General features: G+C 37.1%; 1 protein-coding gene across 1 annotated transcript in view; it reads left to right on the top strand.

The window, feature by feature from the left end:
* Positions 1-20,305, top strand: part of MCCC2 (methylcrotonyl-CoA carboxylase subunit 2) — a 37,394-nt gene extending 17,089 nt beyond the window's left edge. The window contains exons 8-17 of the mRNA XM_005529953.3: positions 4,098-4,162; positions 5,070-5,169; positions 6,101-6,196; positions 7,414-7,486; positions 7,683-7,759; positions 9,821-9,887; positions 10,160-10,316; positions 11,107-11,221; positions 12,456-12,541; positions 19,872-20,305. Coding sequence (XP_005530010.1) covers positions 4,098-4,162; positions 5,070-5,169; positions 6,101-6,196; positions 7,414-7,486; positions 7,683-7,759; positions 9,821-9,887; positions 10,160-10,316; positions 11,107-11,221; positions 12,456-12,541; positions 19,872-19,989 — 954 coding nt within the window. The 3' untranslated portion in view covers positions 19,990-20,305. The remainder of the gene's footprint in view (positions 1-4,097; positions 4,163-5,069; positions 5,170-6,100; positions 6,197-7,413; positions 7,487-7,682; positions 7,760-9,820; positions 9,888-10,159; positions 10,317-11,106; positions 11,222-12,455; positions 12,542-19,871) is intronic.
* Positions 20,306-21,214: the final 909 nt, after the last annotated feature.

Here is a 21,214-nt window from a genome sequence, read left to right as displayed (position 1 = left end):
GACAAGTGCTACAAGTCACAGTAGCAGTAATATTCAGGGCCATTCTTCTGCTTTTTCTCAAATGGAGTATCTCTGTCCTCATCTTCGGCAGTACTGCTTAACAGTTCAGGATGCCATGTAGACCTATAGGCTCTTGTTCCAGGAACTTCTGATTCTTCCTTCCTGAGGGTGTCATGGAGTTAACTTTACCTTTAAGAAAGTTTAAGTTGCTGGGATCTGCCTGGCGTCTTTTCTCCTGACCAATTATCGGTCATTGCTGAGAATTGACAGCAGTTTAGGCCATTGAAAAGTGGGATCAACTTGTGAACCCTACCTTAAAGTGTAAAACCAGAGCTCTCTTGGTTCTCTTTGTTTCCTGGCTGGGAAGGGCGGCAGAGCCCCAGGCTTCCCGCTCCCTGCCCAGGCCATGCGGCCGGGCGGGGACTGGGCTGGGCCCAGCGTCTCCCGGCCGGGGGATGCGGGCCCTGTGGAGGGGGTTTTCTCCGGGCTCCGGCCGGGCCGGGCCGAGCCGATCTCTGGCTCGGCTGCAGGTTTTTTGCTGTGGCTGGATTCACTGGAGACTGCTGAGTGAAGAAGGAGAGGGGCTCTGGGCCTGCAGCGGGCTGGGCGCGGCGCCTACACTCTTCAGAGCAGCCATGAGGAGCTTTCCATCGCAGACGGCTCCAGCTCCTGCACCGGCCGAGGCCACAGAACTACCTACAACAGCCTGGGCAGGATTTTAACTCTTTCATTTCCCAGATGAGACTTGCAGATTAATCTTTTTATCCAGACAGAGAAAAGAGAGTGATCAACATGAAAAGAGACTTTATAAACTACTAGTGACAGGAAAGAAAAGGTAGAGAATTAAGAAGATGCTTTAATTAAGCTGAAATATCTTTCTGTTAAAACTATGGAAATGGACAATAAGGTCTTGAAAACGCTCCTTTAATTCATGACAGTATATAGGGAGGAATAGAGTGTTCAAAGTGTAAATTTTGAGTAAAAAGTAGAGTAATTATGGTACAGTGAAGTGCTGGAAGATTTGAAGCCTTGAGAGGCAATGAGAAAACTGTTTTCTGGTGAAGCTCACGGAAACAGATGAAGAAGACTTTTTTCCTTTGAATAACTTATCCTTAAAAATCCCATCCCTAGACTCATGGCCCATACACACTTAAGAGTGATGTGAAAATGGGAGGAGTGGGCTCTAATAACAGCAGCTCTGGGCAGCTAACATTAGAGCAATGGAAAACTATAAGAAAAATAGTTTTTCTTGTGAGAAACTCCATAAATTAACAGGAAGAAACTTCTGTTTCTCTATAAAGACTGGTGAAAGGACTGTAGCAAGAATTGGGACTGTTTTAACCATCAAAGTTCCAAAGGTTTTGTCTCTTTTGTCATGTGAACAAGGGAATAGTGGGTAGACAGGGGATGAAAAGGTTTTTCTGGAAGTTTATTCTGGTGTTCTTATTGTAGTTTGTCAATAAACTTTCTTTTTTTTTTCCCTTTTAAGTTTTATGCCTGTTTTGCTCTTGTTCTAATCCATATCTCACAGCAAGAAATAAGTAATTTTCTTAGTTATTGGTTTAAAACCACGACAGAGGGAAAATTTGCTACTTTCTATGCTCAGAGGTGAACAAAAGTTTGGTAAAAAGAGGGAACAAGTTTTTCAAATTTGTGTGTATTTATGTACTGGGGACTTCCCTACATATTGGCCTCATCTGTTGTGGAAAATGCATATTACAGCTAAAGTTTATGTTTATTTCTTCTAATAATGTCTAGCTGAAGTAGCTTGAGCAGTGTTTCTTAGAAAATGCCCACATATCTTCTTGAGGCTCTTACTTGCAGTCTGTTAGAATTCAATGAACTTTAAGGTAACTTCAACTACTAACTCCAAGTAACTTTAACTGTTACTTAAATCTACAGTTTGTAGAATGCTCTGCTCCACTTCTGTATCTGGAAAGGTGATGGTGCAAATACTTGTTCTCACCTACTCTGACAGAATAAGACACAGTTGGGCTGCAGGGTGCAGCTCTGGGCACTCCAGAATAAGTCTGTGTGAGCCAGTGAAATTCCATGAAGATGATGAAAGGCGTGACATCTGTCAAGTGAGGAGAGTGTGAGAGACATGAGACTTTTCAATCAGGTGAAAATGTGTCTTAGGGCAAATCTATCCATATTTTCAAGGGGGAGTAAAGGTAGTAGAGCCAAGCTTCTTACTGGTATCCTGTGATAGGTAAAGAGGCTGCCAGACACAAACTGAAATACAGGAAGTTCTGTTTAGTTGTAAGAAGACATTTGCTGCAAGGATGGTCGTGCCAATACAGGTTGTTCAGGGTGTTTATGGAGTCTCCATTCTTGAGCTGTTCAAAACTCATGGTAATTACGTCAGTTATGTCATTAGCAACCCTCTCTCATTGACTCTGCTTTGAGCAGAGGAGTTAAACTTTGCAATCTCATATAGTGGCAGATAGAGTCCACCGCTCCAATATTGTGATTTGGAGAAGGAAAACTTAATCTCTGGAAAAATAAAAAAAATTAAAAATTTTTTAAATTTTGAAAAATATTTTAAAATTAATCTCTGAATTTCTGTGTCAGTGGAAATCATTGTGCTGTTCAGGTTTGTGCCAAGTTCTGCAATAGTTAATAATATAACTCGTTGCAGAATGACAGATATATGTAATTATTTAATAGAATCCTAGAATAAAATGTTGTATTCAGATGATAGAATCACTTATTCTGTAATACACCCTAAAAGTAATTGAGTCTGGCCAATAACCTCAATGCCAAATGCACCACTAAACTGTGTGTTAAACCCTTAAATGCCACATCTGTAGGCACTTAAATTCCTCCAGGGATGGTGACTCAGCCAGTACCCTGGACAGCCTGTTCCAATGCTGCATAACCCTTCCAGTGAAGAAATCTTCCTCACTTCTCTTGAAAGTATCTTAGTATGTTCACTGTTTAATGAAGATTCAAGTTAATTGAGTCTCTGACAGAAACTTTCCATTAATTAGTATGCCACACCTTCATATTCCATGGGTAATTCAAATTTCAAAGCAAAAATCCACTGTTGAAGAAATATCTTTACTTAAATTTGTAAGCTTGACAGTTCGGAAGTGTATGTGTGAGAATATGTGTATATATATGTGTGTGTGTGTGTGTATATATGTATATATATAATTAGTGTGCTTCATTTTTAGATATGAAACTTGGAAACTGAAATCTCTTTTGGAAATTATGATAGTTTTCCCTTCCTGTGCCTGTAGTTTACCTCTATACTCTCTGTGGGTGATGAATAATGGTTTCTTCAGCTTTCAATGAATCCTTTTCAAAGCACTTACTGTTGAGTAGAAATGCCTCAAGAAGTCTTCTGGGGTTTTTTTTAACCCCAGTAGTAAATTATACTGCTCTCTTTTAAGAAGGAGACCATTCACTCTGAAATTACCCTTTCAGGTCTAAGATTACACAGATCTAGGCTTAGGATTGTGGAGTCCAGGTACTTCTATAAAGACATCATACTTGATCCAAGCAGTTACGTGCCACTGATGTGCTCTTTAAGGAAAATCATTGTTACTGAATTTTTGTGTATTTACTGGAAGGTTTAGAAAATAAAAACCTCTAATGATTATTCTATGGTTAATATTTAAATGAGTAAATTAAAATTCACAGAAGTGTTTATGTAGAGAAAGCAAAATTGAAAAATTCTAGGTTTCAGCTGGGGTACTGTTTGCTTGAAACAGTGCATGTAAATATCCCATTTGAAATTTCATATTGAGTGCTGAGAAGATTTTTGTGAAATGAATGTTTATGAATCTGAAGGATGTGTAAGAGTATGCACACAAATGATGGACACAGCATTAAGTAGAACAGTGGGGAGTATCTTGGTAAATAAAAACTGCATATTAGCACTAGAATAAGCATGCAAAGTTGAAGAAAAAAGTAATCTTTACAAGATTCTGTGTTGTCATATTTTGATGCTCTGAGGGATAGTAAACAGGGAGATATGATCAATGAAGAAGCATTTTGCAAAGATCTGTTATTACTGTACCTAAGATGGTATAAATATTAATGCAAGACAAGTGTCAACTGTGAAGCTCATTTTCCTTTCCTTGTGTCAGGTTAAAGCAGCAACAGGTGAACAGGTATCAGCAGAGGAACTTGGAGGGGCAGATCTTCACTGCAGGTTTAAAGACATATTTTCCCAGAATTAATATTTTCCATATTTTAGACTTCCCTTTCCCCTTCCCCCTTCCCTGTCCTTCTCTTATGCTATTTTATTTTGGCTTTAGATCTTTGTTAAATTGTGTTTACCTTTTGAAAATTATTTCTGTGTTGTTATTCGGTGCTGATTATTTTATTGTTAGAATATCAGAGTTACATTGTGTTACTCTAGTTAGCATTGTCTCCTTTATTTACTGCTTTAAAATACTCACATGTCTAGTGTACTGCAGCATCATGCCTAATATGGAGGACTTTAATACTGAGTGTTAACAGAATAATACGTATTGAGAAAGACAATACATTTTGCAGATTGTGTCTTTCTTATTGCCATGTGGAATTCACTACAAGCAAGATCAAAATAGCTTGTGCTTTTTGCTCTTATCAAACCCAAAAAATTTTCTTTGCACTTCCAATTTCTGCAATTAATAATAAACAAAATCAGGTATTATTGCATAGTAAGTTACATATTACTGTATAATAAATGCTTATTTGTTACTCCAATTAGAAGTGAATAAAGAATTATTGTAAAAGGCATTCATGCCATTTTTGTAAACATGTTTTTTTCAATAATTGAAATTAATTTTTGCTGCATATGAACAATGCTTGTTACATTTTATATTGTCATTTAGATTTTTTTGTTTCCTGCATTTGCATGTTTCATGTAGGATAACTTGCATGTACTATTTTGAAGAAAAGGTTAGGCATGGGTTTTATTTTTAAACTGATTTCATAATAAAACACAGAGAGCTGGATTGTTGCATCTATATTTCCAAGGTCTTAGAAGGTTTAAAATTTCAAGTTTTCATTGCCTGATTTATGTTGTTTTTTTTCCCTGAAGTATTCATCTTGCCATTGTTGTTTATATGCAGAAAATCTGGTGTAACAGATCATTATGCCTTGGATGACAATCATGCACTTCATCTGGCAAGGAAAGTTGTAAGGAGTTTGAATCTCCAGAAGAAAGTAGATGTAAGTGTATAGAGTCTGAAAACACTACATTGTTGAAATTATGAATGCTTTTCTCTGCCTGATTGATATAACACTTGTTTTATAGAACACATTTTTTTTGTCTATGACTTTACATATTTGAAAATGGAAGTTATGGTTTTTGTCCTTAAAGATTTCTCTGATGCTTCAGTTCTGCAATTACATTCCTGCTGTGTTATTCTTAATAAAACTACTGGGATTATATGCAAGAGTGAAGGAACTAGAAGAGTGTTTCAGAGTCACAGAATTGCACTTTTAGATTAATCTATTCTTGTAAGATACTTAATTTAATTTTAAACCCGCATTATCATTTCCATCAACTTAAAATGACATATCTGCTAAAGGATCTCTTTGAATAGACATTTTCTGAGATTATTCAAGAGTTGAAAACCAAGGGGATAGACCTAAATCTTGATAATGAATTGTGGTGATTTAAGAATTCCTTGTAGTAAATGGGATGGCTAGCATAGGGGGGTGGAATTGCCATATTTTATTTTAGTATGAGATATGAGAGGGTGAATGGAAGCTCAAGGAAGGTAAGATGTTGTAGTCAGTTATGTGACAAAATCTTCACCCATTTTTCAGAATGCTGCTTGCCTTGGAGGGCATGGGGGGAAAAGTAAGAAAATAGGAGGACATACCTAATTTTTTATAACATAGAAGAAGTGGAGCATATGTGGAGGTATATGCAGGAGTAGGAAAAAGGCAACAGTAAGTGAGAAACTGTTATGAGCCTTCAGTTTAGGAAATCTGATCTTTATGCAAAATGACAAACCACTACAAGCATTTTGATGTTGTTGGTGAAGAGAAGGCTGTGCTCAAAGAAGTTGACAGATTGTTGTTTGAATTTTTAAGTCATAATGTGAGCTGATGCTTCCTTTGTTGTGTGAATTGTTTTGTTAAATTGCTACAGGTCACTATAGAACCATCAGAAGAGCCTTTATTTCCAGCTGATGAAATATATGGAATAGTTGGTGACCAGCTAAAAAGAAATTTTGATGTCAAAGAGGTATGAGTATTAACAAAAGATCCATATGTCCATACATACATGCATCAATTGACTTGTAGGAAATCACTCTCTATATTGTCATAATTGATAATATCTGATTTGGGTACATATTTCTTTATGTTTTTGTCCAGCAGACCCATTGGAATAATAGTGACTTGTTGAAAGTATAATAGTTTTTGGTAATACTTTTAAGAAGGATGAGCAAGAATGAGATATTGGTAACATTCTGAAAAAGCTGACATTCATTTGTTGGAACATTGAGTTCCCATTTCAGGAACTCCTCATTGTCAAAATATTTGGCCAGGGATCTGATGGCTTTCTTTTTCTGTCAGCCCTGAGAAAGATGAATTGTTTAAATATTTATGGAGTATAAGCATACCAAACAACTGAGCCTTCTCCCAACTGCATACAAAGACTATTGTACTCTACTGTAGGTCTGGTGTAATTATCTGCCATGGAACCTTCATCTGAACCAACATGCTTTTTCATATTTTGCACAATTCTCACATTCGGAGCCTTTTTCACTACTATCCAAGGATGTATTTTAGGAAGAGTCTTAATATATATCTATGTCTTAAAATATTTGGCATGAATTACCAGGATTTGCTGTGCATTAAGGGGAAAAAGTGATGAAGAGTTTTACTGAGTTCCATACTTCACTCTCAGAAGTTGGAATAGTGCAGATTTATGTTCTTTTAAACTTGAAATAAATACCTTGTGGCAAATGTCTCGCTAGCAGTGGATCTGTATTTATAAAAATGGCTCCTTTGCATCACAGAGGAACCTCAAATCAGATCTTCATTATTTTTGTATGTCGCAAACTCAAGCAAGCCTAGAAATAATCATATCTCTAAGAAAGTGAATCATGAGTCTATATGTGTTTTTCTTTACAAGTGAGAGGCTATTGATTGATGTTTAATATAAGCAGAGGTTTTTCTTTGAAATTCAGCTAATCAGGAAAATGCTGTTCCTGTGTAATTTAGCTATTTGGCTAGAACGTTCTTAATCTTGAAATCCCATTTTTCACAAACACGTAGATGAATCACACATAAACTAAATGGGCTTTGCCTGCCATCCAGCCTGTTTATATGTGGGCTGCTTGATGTTCTATAAATGGAAGGATTTTAAGTTATATGTTATCATTGTCTTCCTTTCTAAACAAATTTGAAACCTTGAAGGATTAGGAATTTAATGTTATTTTTCCATTTTTTCTTGAGGTCATTGCTAGAATTGTAGATGGAAGCAGATTTGATGAATTCAAAGCTTTGTATGGAGATACTTTAGTTACAGGTAAGTAGAAGTATAATTATGTATATGTTTCCACTGGATTTATAGTTGGATTTATTCTGGCATACTCACTGATATTTTTAACGATGTTTATCGTCAGAAGCGTAGCAGTTTCTGATACCAGGAGAAAGTGTTACCTTTATATGCTATGGAAAAATAAATACATGTGGAATTTTACAAATTAATCTCTCTCCTTTAGGATTTGCAAGAATTTTTGGTTACCCAGTAGGAATTATTGGAAACAATGGAGTTCTTTTCTCAGAGTCAGCAAAAAAGGTAAATTTATAGATTATTAGCTTCTTTGCCATTGAGAAACAAAACTTCTGGTGGACAGCTTACTCTTGAGATGAGGAACTTTTTTAAATAATGAAAGAGAACAGCTCTACATTTGTTATGAAAATGTGGAACAGGTATAAGCTGTTAATAAGCTGTAAAAAAAAATGACCGTATTTCAGAAAAAGTGCTTGGTAGATTATTCTGATGTGAAGAAGATAGGCCAACAGCAGAACAGGGTTTGGATTCATGTGAATACAGTGTAGTTGAAATAGTATATCCTGAAACTTATATCTCTTACAAGACATGTCCATCCTTATTACATCAAATACCCTGTTGGGTATTTCTGACCTCTAAACCATGAAGGGCTATGGAAAATCACATAATTGTTTTTGTAGTAACTGGAAAACCTAAAAGCTGGATTCCAGTATTCAGTTCATTGGTTTACCAGAGTTCTAATTTTCATACTTTGCTGCAGCATCTCCTGCCTCAGAAAAATAATGTGCAGTCTCTCAAATCTGTGAGCTAAATATATATATATACATATGTGTGTGTGTGTGAGCTAAAATACCTGTTTTGTGAATGAAAGGCTGTATGTGAAGAAATATTGTGATTTTACTATTTTATTAATAGTGCTTTGCAGTTTGGACTCAGGGAATGATGGTGATAAAGAGTATCTGGATATTGCAAGGTGTTTACCTTGGTCTGGGTTGCTTGCTTTAGTTTATTTCAAGAAACAACTGCCAGTTGAATATTTTGTAGAAGGGATTATATATGCTAGTTTTGTTCTAACACTCTTCTTGAGCTAACAGTGAGGAAATTATTTCTGAGAATATACAGGAAAAGGAAGCATTGATGAGAGAAGTGGAGAAAGGAAGTAATTTTACTGTATTTATTGTTGTTATAAAATAATATACAAAATTGAGTTTCATGTGCTGAAGGAAAACTTCCAACTTGGAGCACTGAAGTAAATGAAATTTTTTTCATCTGACATTTGTTTTAACTGTTATTTCCAGGTAGAAAATAACTTGCAGTATTTCTAATACTTTCATTGTTTTTCTAGCAATTTGGTGCTACAATATTTTTTCCTAACAATGAAAAAATTGTAAGGAATGTTCATTTTCTGACTTTTATTGGCATATCAGTACTGTAAAAGGAAATTCACTTCTAGAAAAGCCTTTGTCCATGATGTTGGTTCCATAAGCAACACACCTTAGCAATACCCCTTTTTTTCCCTTGCATTTTTGTAACGTGTTAGTGCACATTTTTCCCATGACCATCCCCTTGCTATTCATGTGTTTCTCTGAAGAGGATTATACTTAACTATTTTTCTCTTCTTTTTCTTTTTATAACCTTTGCAGGTTTTATATAATCAGGAGGTTAGATGTTTTTCAATAGTTGTTGTGCTTCATAACCTTGTTTTTTTTTGTTTACCAACAAGTGTCTAAATAAGCCAAGAAACTTCATTGATTTAGCTGGTTGAAACAGATGCTTGGAATCTACTATTTGTAACTTTGCTAGGAAATTGGTCTTTTGCTAGTAAATAGGGAGAGGGCATCTGCCTTCAGAAAAGGGACAAAATGTTACAGCAATTGGCAGGACCATGAGTAAATTATGTATATGGGCCTTTCCCAGTTTTAGAGGATGCTTTTCTTTTGTACAGTAAATGGAGAGATGTTTTTTGGAAAGATTGTCTTGATTTCTTTAACAGAGTCTTGCCAAACTCAGTGTCAGATGCTACACTGGTGTTGTCCGTGGCTTAGCTGTATATTGGCCAAGTCACAGCAGTTGAGCTTTTCAGTGTTAGTAGAATGCTTTTTAAGGATATTATTTCTGTTTTACCCATGGTTTCACACATCTTTGGAGGTCTCTTACTTCTGCTACAGTGAATTCATGTTTTGCAGTTAACTTTGGGCGAAGGAGAAGTAGTATAGCACTTCCTGGTGGAAATACTTCGGTGGACTTCAGTGGAAGGATTTAGCACAGAGTTCAGAATGCTGGTAGGGATAGCTTAACTTGTCCAGATTTTAGTGGTTTACTCTTTTATTTTTTTCCTCTCCACAGGGTACACATTTTATCCAGTTGTGTTGCCAGAGAAATATTCCCATTGTGTTTTTGCAAAATATTACAGGTGAGCGAGATTGAGTTTTTGAGATACCACTTTGTTATAGACTTTGCTGTTTGTTGAGGCTGTGTTCTAGACAGCTTCTTGTGGGCTTTGTAGTACCTACATCTCCAGCCTGTTTGGAAATCAGCCTGTCAGCATCTGGTGAAGGCCTTGCCGTATGATATGTCTTATGATTCAGTTCTTCCTGCATGTGCTGTGAAGCACATAGTATGACATATGGCACAGTATTATAATATAAAGCTGGTGAGCCTTTTGTTCATGTTGTATTTCTTTAGGTTTCATGGTTGGCAGAGAATACGAGGCTGGAGGGATAGCAAAAGATGGTGCCAAGATGGTAACTGCTGTAGCTTGTGCCAATGTACCTAAAATAACTGTCATTATTGGTGGCTCTTATGGAGCTGGAAACTATGGGATGTGTGGAAGAGCATATAGGTAAGTGTTGCTTCAGACTGATAGCAGACTGAAATCATTTGAGAGCCATAGTAATTTGAAGTACCATTCTGAAGAATCACCTGAACTCTTGAAGAAGTTGTGCTGTTTAGAAAAGAGTTCTTAATGAATATGTTCATAAGTAAATAATAGCCTGAAATTTGTAGAGACTGATAAGGCTCATGGTTCACCTTGAATTAGGTGACAGAGGAGACCTTGTAGCAAAGTAAACCTGTAGTAAACCTGTTCACATCCTTTTCTCCCATTTCAATTCTTGGCGGAAAAATGGTGAAGTCTTAAACAATCATTGGGCAAGATAGTCTGGTCCTTTACTCTGCATTCTTAGGGAGGGTATATCAGCTTGTGTAAAAACTCCTTATTCACTTCAATCAGCCTGTTTTTATGAGTAAGGTTTGTATAACCCCTAAAGATTTTTTGTTGACCCTTTGGACATAGCTAATGTGTTTTTTTTTAAATTTTATTTTTCAAAGTTCCTGATACTATTTAAGTTATTTAGGATGTTTAGGAGAAAAACTCCCGTGTGTTGGGAATGTGAGCTGAAGAGACTCAAGAAAGAGAAATTTTTAAAAAAGAGGTGTTTGAATAATGGAAATGAACAGAATTTTTACATTTTCAAATGTAATGCTGCAAGCATTGAAGTATGTTAATGTACCTCTTAAAAAAAGATATATTGTAAAATTGTCATGCATGAAAACATAATCTTAGTTGAGTGAGAATTAGTTCTTCACCAGGAAATATGACTTACCTTAGTGTTTAATATGTATTTTTTCAGTCCAAGATTTCTATATATGTGGCCAAATGCTCGCATTTCAGTGATGGGAGGGGAACAAGCTGCAACTGTTCTAGCTACAATAGCTAAGGACCAAAAAGCAAGGGAGGGAAAACAGGTATGTCTTTCTTCTTTCATATGTATCATTTTATCCCTTACTCTTTCACTGGAGTTGGTCATGTTGTGAGCTAGGAAGGGGAGTAAAAGAGTGAGACACCAGTGAACTATCCCAGTGCCACTGGGCACTGACAAACATGAATTTGTGAAATGTTACTGCTTACTTCTTTGAAATATGAAGATCATTCATAACATTTCTTATCTCTGCTTAAAAAGAGGAGTATTTCATACACCATTGTATTTTTGTGCTTTGTGCACCAAGTTATTAGTTCCACGCAAGATGAGCAACCAGGAATCCTCCTTGGTTTGGGAGTATGAAAAGGAATATGCCAGGATAAAGTGTCTCCAATTATTATTAAGGTAGCAGTTTTAGAGAAAGCTGATCTTCAGATGATTCACTGATTAAGAATTACAAAGCTTGTAACAGCAGAAGTCTGGAGTGGTTTGGAAAAGTTCCTGCTCATTTCAAAATTTTCATTGAAAATTAGAGGTATATTGATTATATAATAAACATAGTTTATTAAATCTTATACTAATATTTTGTAGTTTCACTGCACACACTTTCCTGCTGAGTTGGTTTTTTTTTAACTGCAAGGTTTATGGTTATACTACTGCCTTGATCACATAAGAATTGGTTTTATTGTGATGTCTTAAGATTGTTCATATTTATCAGGAATAGTTAATCAGAATAATGAAGCAGTATGAACATGTTTTCTCAATTACTTTTCAACACTTGTTTATTTCTGTGGGTAGAACATACTCACCCTTATCTCTGTCTGCCTTAAATTCCGAGATACATGATACCCAGAAAGAAGTTCAAGGACAATAATCAGTGGTAGTTAAATGTCAGTCAAACTTGAAAGTTTTTTGAATTACTGTGTCCAGTTTGGATCATAGAGAAACCCAGTGTTAGAATAGCGCAGACTTACTTTATTAAAAAATCTTGCCAAAGGCAACCCAGATTTTTTTTTCCAATACACTAGCTTCAGTAATTTTTCAAGTGCTAGTCACCAATTACTCTTGCCTTCAGTTAAGTATATGTTTGTCCTGCTGTGTTTCTACACACTTGATTTGGAAAGTGCTATTTTAACATGTTAAATTGACAATTGTGTGCTAAAAGAGTAAAAAATACTTTGGGCAGATAATTTAGGGACTTTCTTCAGGTTGATGCTGCATATAAGCTCTGCTATCATTGGAGAAGAAGATTTTAAAGAATATTTCATGTGGTTTTTTAGTTGTCTGAAGCAGATGAAGCAGCTTTGAAGGAGCCAATCATTAGGAGGTTCGAGGAGGAAGGAAACCCTTACTATTCCAGTGCAAGGTAACATACAAATAACTATTCTAAAACTTAATTGCAATCACGAGACTTGACATCTAACTCTTGGTATCAAAGAACAGCGGAACAGAGCAATCAGAATCAAAAATTGTGTTTGATCTGCAATCAAACCAGTGTCTTGTCTGTCTTATCTCTGGGACCTGGTACCATGAACTGTTTCAGAAGACTGCATGCACTTTCAGCAATTACTTTGCTGGTTCTATAAAAATTACGTGGTAGCATGGAGATTCTATGTGATGTGTTTTATTCTGGATAGGTTTTATGTCATTCTCCTCAGCGTAATATCTGCAGGTAGCAGTTTGAAGAAGACCTGTAGCCATTGGCAAATTTCAGGTCATGATGGGTGATTGTATTGGATGATAGCAGTGACGGTGTAGAGCTTTAGCTGATAGGTGCAGCATACACATGTTTGCTGAGAAGTCCTTTGCAGCATTTCATGCTCAGGCTGATGGAATAATAGTAAATGGCCAGGAACTAGTTAGGCTAATGAAACAAGGTGGCATCGTGAAGTGATCCAGATACATCTGGAAAGTGGCTTGGGGGCTTTCTTGGCCTTTGGATGGTTATTCTGCATTAGTTTCATCCTGCCAGTGCTAAAGTTCCTGCATATGTTTCTGCTGTATGTGTTTCTGTGGTATCCAAAAGCTAATTTTCCACAAGCTCTCAGCTGCTAATGATGGTGGAGAGTAGCATATTTCAGTGACCCAGATGTCACCTGTGAAAGCAGCAGAGCTGGCAGTGAACAACCCAGGAGACTCCTGGCATAGGTAGAAAACAACTTCCTAGTCCAGGTATCAGACAAGGCAGCCAGAGGTGAGGCATTCCTGGTGCTCACCAGTGCAGAGAGGCTCATTAAAGAGGTGCTGGTTGGAAACAGCCAGGGCTGTAGAGAGCACACCCTGGTTGAGCTCAGGATCTCAAGGAACATGAGGTGGCAAAGAGAAACTCCAGACCCTAAAACTTGGAAGAGTGAACCTCCAGCTGTTTAAAGGGTTGGTGGACCAGATCACCTGGGAAACTCCTTAAGGACAGAGGAGCTGATTAGAGCTGGCAATTCTTTAAAGAAACTTCCCTTAGAGCACAAGAGCTCTTTATTCCTATGTGTAGGAAATTTGGCATGGCAGGCTAAAACCTGGTGTGGCTGAGCAAGGATTTTCTCCTCAAACTGAGGAGTAAGAAGGAAATGTCCACACTGTGGAAGCAGGGACAGGTAACCTGGGAAGAGCTCCTTCTTCGTGATTAGAAGATACGAAATTACTGTTAACTTTTACTCTCTTTCGTAGGGATAATGGAATATACTTAACTGAGATACTTATACCTGGGAAATTGTTATTAGTTCTAATGTTTCATCAAATGAATACCTTCATCAGGCTTGATCTTTAATGGGTAGTAAATAGTACAAAAGTTTTTAACAGCTGACCTTTAATAGCTGACCTTGTGCTCTAAGGCAAGAACGAAAAATGAAAAAAAAAAGTATCACTTTTTATTACTGGATTTTAAGGAGAAGAATAATCCATTTATATAATAACATTTAAAAAATGAGTCAAACTGTCTGTACTTAAAGTTAATCCCTACCCCAGAGAAGATGAATAATATGCTTTTTTTTTTTCACATTTTCTTTCATATGTTCGCTGGAAACAGTCAGACTCTTTTACTCATGGTTTATTTAGCATTCAATACTTTAGATATATTAGCAATAAAAAAATTATCCTTTCCCAAAAACTGACTGATGATTGTCAGTATTTACAATAGTAAGTTACTAATCTGTAAGAAAGCAGTTTTACATGTAAAGCTAAAATTAGCATTAAAAAATACCACATTTAAAATCTTTAATAATGTCTGATTTTAGGCATGAAACTTGAGTGTTTAATACCAGCTTTGTCCTCTCTGATGAACAACTTTTACCAGTTTACGTTTTCAGAATGTCTGGCCATTTTGTGAAATTAAGTTGCAAATCTAGTAGTCACCCCAGCAAATAGCGTGAATTTTCCCAGCCTAGGCCTTAGAAAGTGCTTTTAGTGCTAGGTGATGTGTCATTTATTTGAAAAAGCAGGGTAGTTATGCACTTCTTACTGTGTCCTCTTGGAAAGGAAACGTGACGTGCACAGATGTGAGTTGGCTGAGAACTAGCGTGGGTCTGGATTGCATGTAGTTGTGTTCATGTGACGCCACCCTCATGATAATAAGCTGAGATATGAAGTCAAATGTCAGAGCTGAAATCCCACTGAGGCTTATCTGGCTATAAGCAATGAAGGTGAAATGCCTCTTTTCACAAAGGAGTGCTTTTGACAACAGTGTGTGAGTGGCTCGGGTCAAAGCAGTCCTGGCTGGTTTCTCTCGCTTTTCAGTTCAAGTAGGTGCAGTCTTTATTGTCTAGGAGCTTTTAATTGCTCTCTTGCAGAGTTAATTGGGTATTTCAGTGGATATACTCATGTTTTCTGCCCTTTCATGCTTCGCATTAACTAATTCCTAAGCAAGATGTCAGATCAATAGTACAGAAGTTTTCATTACTGTGGAGTAGGCTGTCCAAGCAGAAACAATGAGATTAAATGGATTACAGTCTTTGCAGCAATTGTAGTCAGGTGGAAAGATGTACCACTCACCTTGCACCTTAGAGGCAGCGTTTTCCTCAGCCAGCATCAGCAGCTGCTTATGAGAAGCATTTGATGTAATTCAGGGAGGAGTAACCTGTCCCTTTTGCAGCCCATTCATGTGTGGCTCCAAGCATGGTAAAAACCCAGCTCATTGTCAACCAGATGTCAGGACACTGAAACTGAATCCAGACAGCCTTTGTTTTGTAAGATCTCTCCACCAAACAGGTCACCAAGGAAACTCTGACAAACAGCTTTGCATTTCTGAAAGAACAGAAATGATAGATGGCACAAAGATTTTGTGTCTTTGTTGCTGCTTGTGTGTAGCTGGTTTGGAGGCTTCCTCGTGCTGTCCTCCTACCTAATGTCTGCCTCACCCTTAATAGCCATCAAGATTGATGTGACCCTTCCACTTGACTTCATTAGGCTTTGAATCAAGCTTTTAGCAGTAATAAGGAGAGAAAAGGAAAACACCCTCACAATCTTAAAGACAAGAAAATATCCCTGTTTATTCTGTTTATATGATTTTGCTTATAAGTGATAACTTGCTATACGTACAGGATGTCAATACTGTTCCCTGCAGTTGTGTTTTCTAATCAGACTTTAACCAATTTTTTGATTAGAACCTTTCACAATGAGCAGTCTTAATTAATGGCAGTCATTAGGCAGCACCCTTTTTAATGAGTTATATTAATCTGCTCACAGGTTTCTTTAAAGATTTCAGTGGTTTGCATCTTAACAAATTACACAAGCATTTTACTTTAGGCAACTTCATTTCTTTTACTCACACTATCTCAGTTACAGATACTTTATGAGTGTAGTGTGACTCATGTTCCTGCAATGGGGCTTTAATAGATAGTTTAATTATTAATGTTACATCACAGTAGAGAATGCAGTTTTCTTTAAACAAAGAGATGTAGAAGCCAGGAGTGGCCATATGAAAGCAGCTTGACTTCCATGCAATGTAAAATCTCTACAGTTGTCAATATAAATTGTGTTGTTACAAAAAAACAACCAACCCTTAATCTGACGTTGAAGTGTGCTTCATGTTTGGATTATTTATTACAGCAGTAATCACTATGAAGTTGCAACTTGCAAGGCACTGCACTAAGTTGGTGATTCTTTTGGAGTCAGTCCATCCCTGCCATTTCCAGGCCTTGAGCAAATGTGTTGAACATTTTAAGTATTATGAATTCCCTCATTCTGTTTCAGTGTGTTTCATAAGTAAGAAAGTTAATTGCAGGTATTTACTGAAGAAAAAAAGAGTTAATATGAAGAGCAAACAAACTTGTAGCAGTCAAAAAACCAAAATTTGCTTAAAAATAGTGATCGTTCGTAAAAAAATGAGATTGTTCATAAAGTTGGGGGTTTTTTTCATAGTCTTTAAAAAACAGAAGGTTGGGATTGATTTGACCTCACAAAACTACTTTTGTCTTCATTATTAAGGAGAATCTTCTTCGTGCCTTTGTCAGATTAATTTGACTATATTCATCATAACTAAATCAAAATATAAATACAAGGTGAAGGAAAAAAAAAAGCATACGCATTAAATTTTGGTAATGCATACTCTCTGAAGCTAAAAGTATAAAAAATACTCTCTTGGCCATTCTGTCATGATAGATTATATAAAGAGCTACAACCATTGTCTTGAGAAAAATCAAGAAAATTCACACACGTCTTAAGTAAGTCTCTGTAAAACCAAATTACATTTTTCTTCAGCTATTTTGAACAAAAAAAAAAGCTTCTAACTGCTTTTGCTTTTGTATCGTAAGATGCACTTCCTCTGAGTCTTTTCAGTGGAGTATTGCCCAAATAAGCTCAAATATTTTAATGAGTTACTACTTAATCTTTAAAGATACAGTTAGGAAAGAAGTTACTCACAGGAGTCAGACAGCAGGAGCTTAGACCATGCACTTTATCCACATTACAATACAGATGGCTCTTGTGTCACCTGAAACAGAATTTGCTGTTAGTAACTTCCATGCAGGTGCAAGTGTCACTGTTAGAATATTCCAGTCCTTGGGTTAGTAGCCCACTAGAAGGGAGATACTGACTGAGAATCCTAAAATGGGAAGTTAGACAGAGTTACAGTTTTCCTATATTAGTGGTTTGGGTTTATAGCAGAGTTGTTTTGGGTTTTTTTGCCATGCCAGAAGTTTTTCTCCTTTCTACATTTGAGGAAATTCTTTACTGCAAGGGTGGAGAGGCACTGGAAGAGGTTGCCCAGAGAATCAGTCCTCTGCCCCATCCCTGGAAGTGTTCAGTGTCAGGTTGGATGGGGCTCTGAGCTACCTGGTCTAGTGGAAGTTGTCCTTGCCCATAGTGAGGGGATTGGAACTAGATGATCTTTAAGGTCCCTTCCAACCCAAACCATTTTATGATTCTTTCATTTGTCCAGAATTCGTTCTCTGCTTTTCGGGACCTGATAGCCAGGTCAGTGGGTGCCACAACTACTGTGGTACAAGACTTCTTAAATCAAAATTTGGTTTTCACTCCCAAAAAAGAAAGAGCCTGATTTTGCCTAGTTAGCATAAGGTCTTCCCTTCTCCAAACCCTTTCTTCCTTCTGTAATTCAGTCTTGCTCTTGTGCCCCATTTAGTTTAACAGTCTCCTGCTTGGGAAGCTGCACCATGATAAGATCTTTTTATAGCAGAGTATTCTGTCTGAGCTAAGTGTCCTATCCCTCTTCTATTCAGTAGTTAGAAAGCATGCCCCTACTGCTGTGCCTGAACCCCTGTGCCTGGTCTTGTTAAAGGTGTCTTCTGCTGCAATTCATTTTGTGCATCTTACGATAGATACACCTTGTAAAATAAAAAGCATACATTCTCAGTCTCTTAGTATATTTATCTGATTTGGTCAATATTGCTTTCACAGCAAATGGCAAAATAAAGCAAATATGGAAAACATTCAAGTGTCTGCTGCTGCCTTGAGTTTATCAGCATGTATTTATGAACAGTTTGCAGTGCTCTTGGGAATGAGGTTGGCATATTTAGGATTGAAAGTGGAGTGCAAAATGTCTTGTTTCCTGTCTAATAGATTTTGCTAAATTTATCTCCAAACAACAGAAAATCTGCAGATGGAGCTTCAATTAGAAGGGAAGGGCTATTTCTTCTCTTGGTAGAGTCAGTCTTTGCTCCCTATTCATGACTGTTGCTGTATTTTTAAATTTTCCACAAAGAATTAAGCATTAGCCAGCACTGAAGTAAGTTCACAAAGAATACAAAATAAGTTTCTGTAGGGAAAGATGGGGTGGAGGAGGAGCATCCCTCTCTTAACCAAAGATACTGTGCATGTATTCTGCAGATGCTGCTTAAAGTATGTGTTTGTTTAAGTGAGACTGGTTTTCAATGAGCAGTGTGGTATCTTGTTTAAATATCTTGCTGGGAAAATAACAGTATTTACAGTTTCATGGCCTGCTGGAAATTCCAACATGGATTTTAATTTAGGTAGGATGGAACTGTCATTGAGAACTGATGCCACTAAGACCTTAATTTTTGCATAATATCAAAGAGATGATTTACAGCTGTTGGTGATTTTGGGTAACTGGGAATTTGACAATTTCTCATTTATAATTTAATTGCCTTCAGGCCTAGGTAAAGGAGGGTAGGATCTTCCAGTTGTTTAGAAATGAACTTAAAATAAATGAAAGAAATTGTATTGGGTCTTGCTGAGGTGGAGTTCATTTTCCCAGAGCTGTGCTTTACATTAGTATCTGGAAAGGTGTTGACAGCACAGCAGTGTTGTCTTGACTGAGCAGTGCTGTTACAGCACCAGCCTCTCTCTCTCCAACATTTTCCCCACATCAGTATTCAGGGGTGGGCAAGATCCTGGAAGGGGACACAACTAGGTCTGCTGATACAAATTAACAAAAGGAATATCCCATACCATATGACTTCAGCTCAGTTCCAAAAGCTGAGGAAAGAAGGAGGAAGTTGGAACATTGGTTATTTACAGTGTTTGCTTTCCCAAGCAAATGCTGTTCGTGCTGAAGCCCTGCTTCTTGGTAAGTGACTGGACATGGCTTGCTGATGGGAAGTAGAGAATAAATTTGCTAACTTTTTTTTCTCTTTGTGCACATGCAAACTTACACTTTAGTAATCTGTCTTATCTCAACCTATTGTTTTCCATCTTATTTCCTCTCCTCTGTCTGGCTCAGAATGAGGAGAGCCCCATGGGCACCTGGAATCCAACAAAGGTTAACTCACCACAGAAGTAATGAAAATACTTGACATTTATTCAGGCTTTTTAATTACAATAGAATAAACACTTGCATCATCCTCATTTGGCAGTTGAATTAACCTGAGTAGTGTAAATAATGATGTGATATAATCCTTAAAGTGCAAGCATTCTTAATAGAATTAGGTCATTGACAGATGGTCATTCTCCATGTGAACATTAACAAGCAAAGAGGGCTTTTTTTCTTGAAGAAGATGATTAACTGTGAAGAATCTATTAAAAATAAATGTCTGACATTCTTCACTTACCTAAGATGTATATGCTGTTCTAGAAGACAAATTCCATGGAGGAATGCACACCAGTATATTGCATTGAAGAAGAGTGTGAATTTACTCCATTTTTTTTTAAGCATAATTTAGCTCTTTACTCCTCTTTCTTTAATATGGAGCATTTCCAGTTTCATGGGTGTGAGAGTATACCAGCTGTATATGTTGATTTGTTTATTTCCTTTAATGTTTTGGTTTGTTATGTTTTTGGTTTTGCTCTAGATTATGGGATGACGGAATTATTGATCCAGCTGACACAAGACTGGTTTTGGGCCTCAGTCTCAGCGCAGCACTAAATGCACCCACGAAGAAGACAGAATTTGGAGTTTTCAGGATGTAAACTTAAACAAGTGATCATCAGAATTACCTCTGTGTATTTGATTTGGGGCTGGGCAGCACACTAACTACAATATTGTGGTGATTAAAAATAAAGATTTGTAAGATGCTGTTTTTAATGAAATTTTCATCATTATTTTCACTGATTGTAATTGTCACAAAGTGCTTCAGTTTTTTGATAGTGATTTGATATTAGTCATTTAAGTGCTTATATTACTGCATTGATTTAATAAATTGCAGTTTCTAGCATTATACTTCATGTTTGACAAGAAACAAGTGATACTATGTCTTACATAAATAAATGTGCAAAATAAGCTATATATTTGGTGCTTATCGGCTCCTATGTTTAATTCTTTTTTGTATGTCTCCTATAAATGCAAAGTACTTTTGCAGTCCAACAAAGAAAACCCACATTTGCTAATAAATAATTTTTGTGGAAGGGAAGTGCTATAAGGGCAGCCAGGGATTTCAACACAGCATGAAATTGCAGATTTCATGCAGTTGTTGTCATCTTGTTGTCATGTTCTGTCTCTGGCTTTCATCCAAAAATAAGAAGCTTTCCTGTGTGCTTCCCTGAAGTCGAAACAACTATTGAACCTGAGGGGTGCATGTTTTCTGGAAGAGAGGGGAGGTGTGCCCTGGTATCTGTGAAATCAGCAGGTTGCTGAGAGCATGTGTGAGGACTGCAAAGGTGTTTAAACATCTTGGCATGAGGTCCTTCTGGTAATTTTGGTTTCACAAAGACAGAGTGTTTTCTCCACAAGGATCAATGCTTTGCTCAGAGCAGAAGCCTGAAATCCACTGACTTAAGGAATTTTAAGATGGTAGAGTGCTTTGGTTATTCTGATTTATTTATTTATTTGTTGGGAGTGTAAAGTTTTTCAATAATTCAGTGTCTGTCATTTAATTTGTTCTCTTCGGCAACATTGCACCTTGTAGAAACAACATGCTGTTCTAGCTGGGAACAGGAAGGTGATTTTATTTTATCTAGCTTGCTCTACAGGTGCCCAGATAGCCATTGCTAGAAATCCTTTACTGACAGTCAAATCCAAGAGGAGCCAGTGTACATGAATAGAGTTCCTATCCTGTGCTGGCCTGTGGGGAAAGACTGCTAAGAGGAATGATCACCTGGGGTTAGGTGCTAGCTGTAATCTTCCTAGGCTTGTGTGGAGTGGAGTTCTCCTTGGATCCAGGAGGAGGATTGAAGGTCTGCTACCTACCAGCCTTTC

Source organism: Pseudopodoces humilis, chromosome 4, assembly GCF_049639895.1.
Source record: "Pseudopodoces humilis isolate 2021_Gansu_Grassland_sample_001 chromosome 4, ASM4963989v1, whole genome shotgun sequence".
Lineage (NCBI taxonomy): Eukaryota > Metazoa > Chordata > Aves > Passeriformes > Paridae > Pseudopodoces > Pseudopodoces humilis.
The sequence above is the reverse complement of the archived record's forward strand: the minus strand, read 5'-3'. Positions and strand labels throughout refer to the sequence as shown.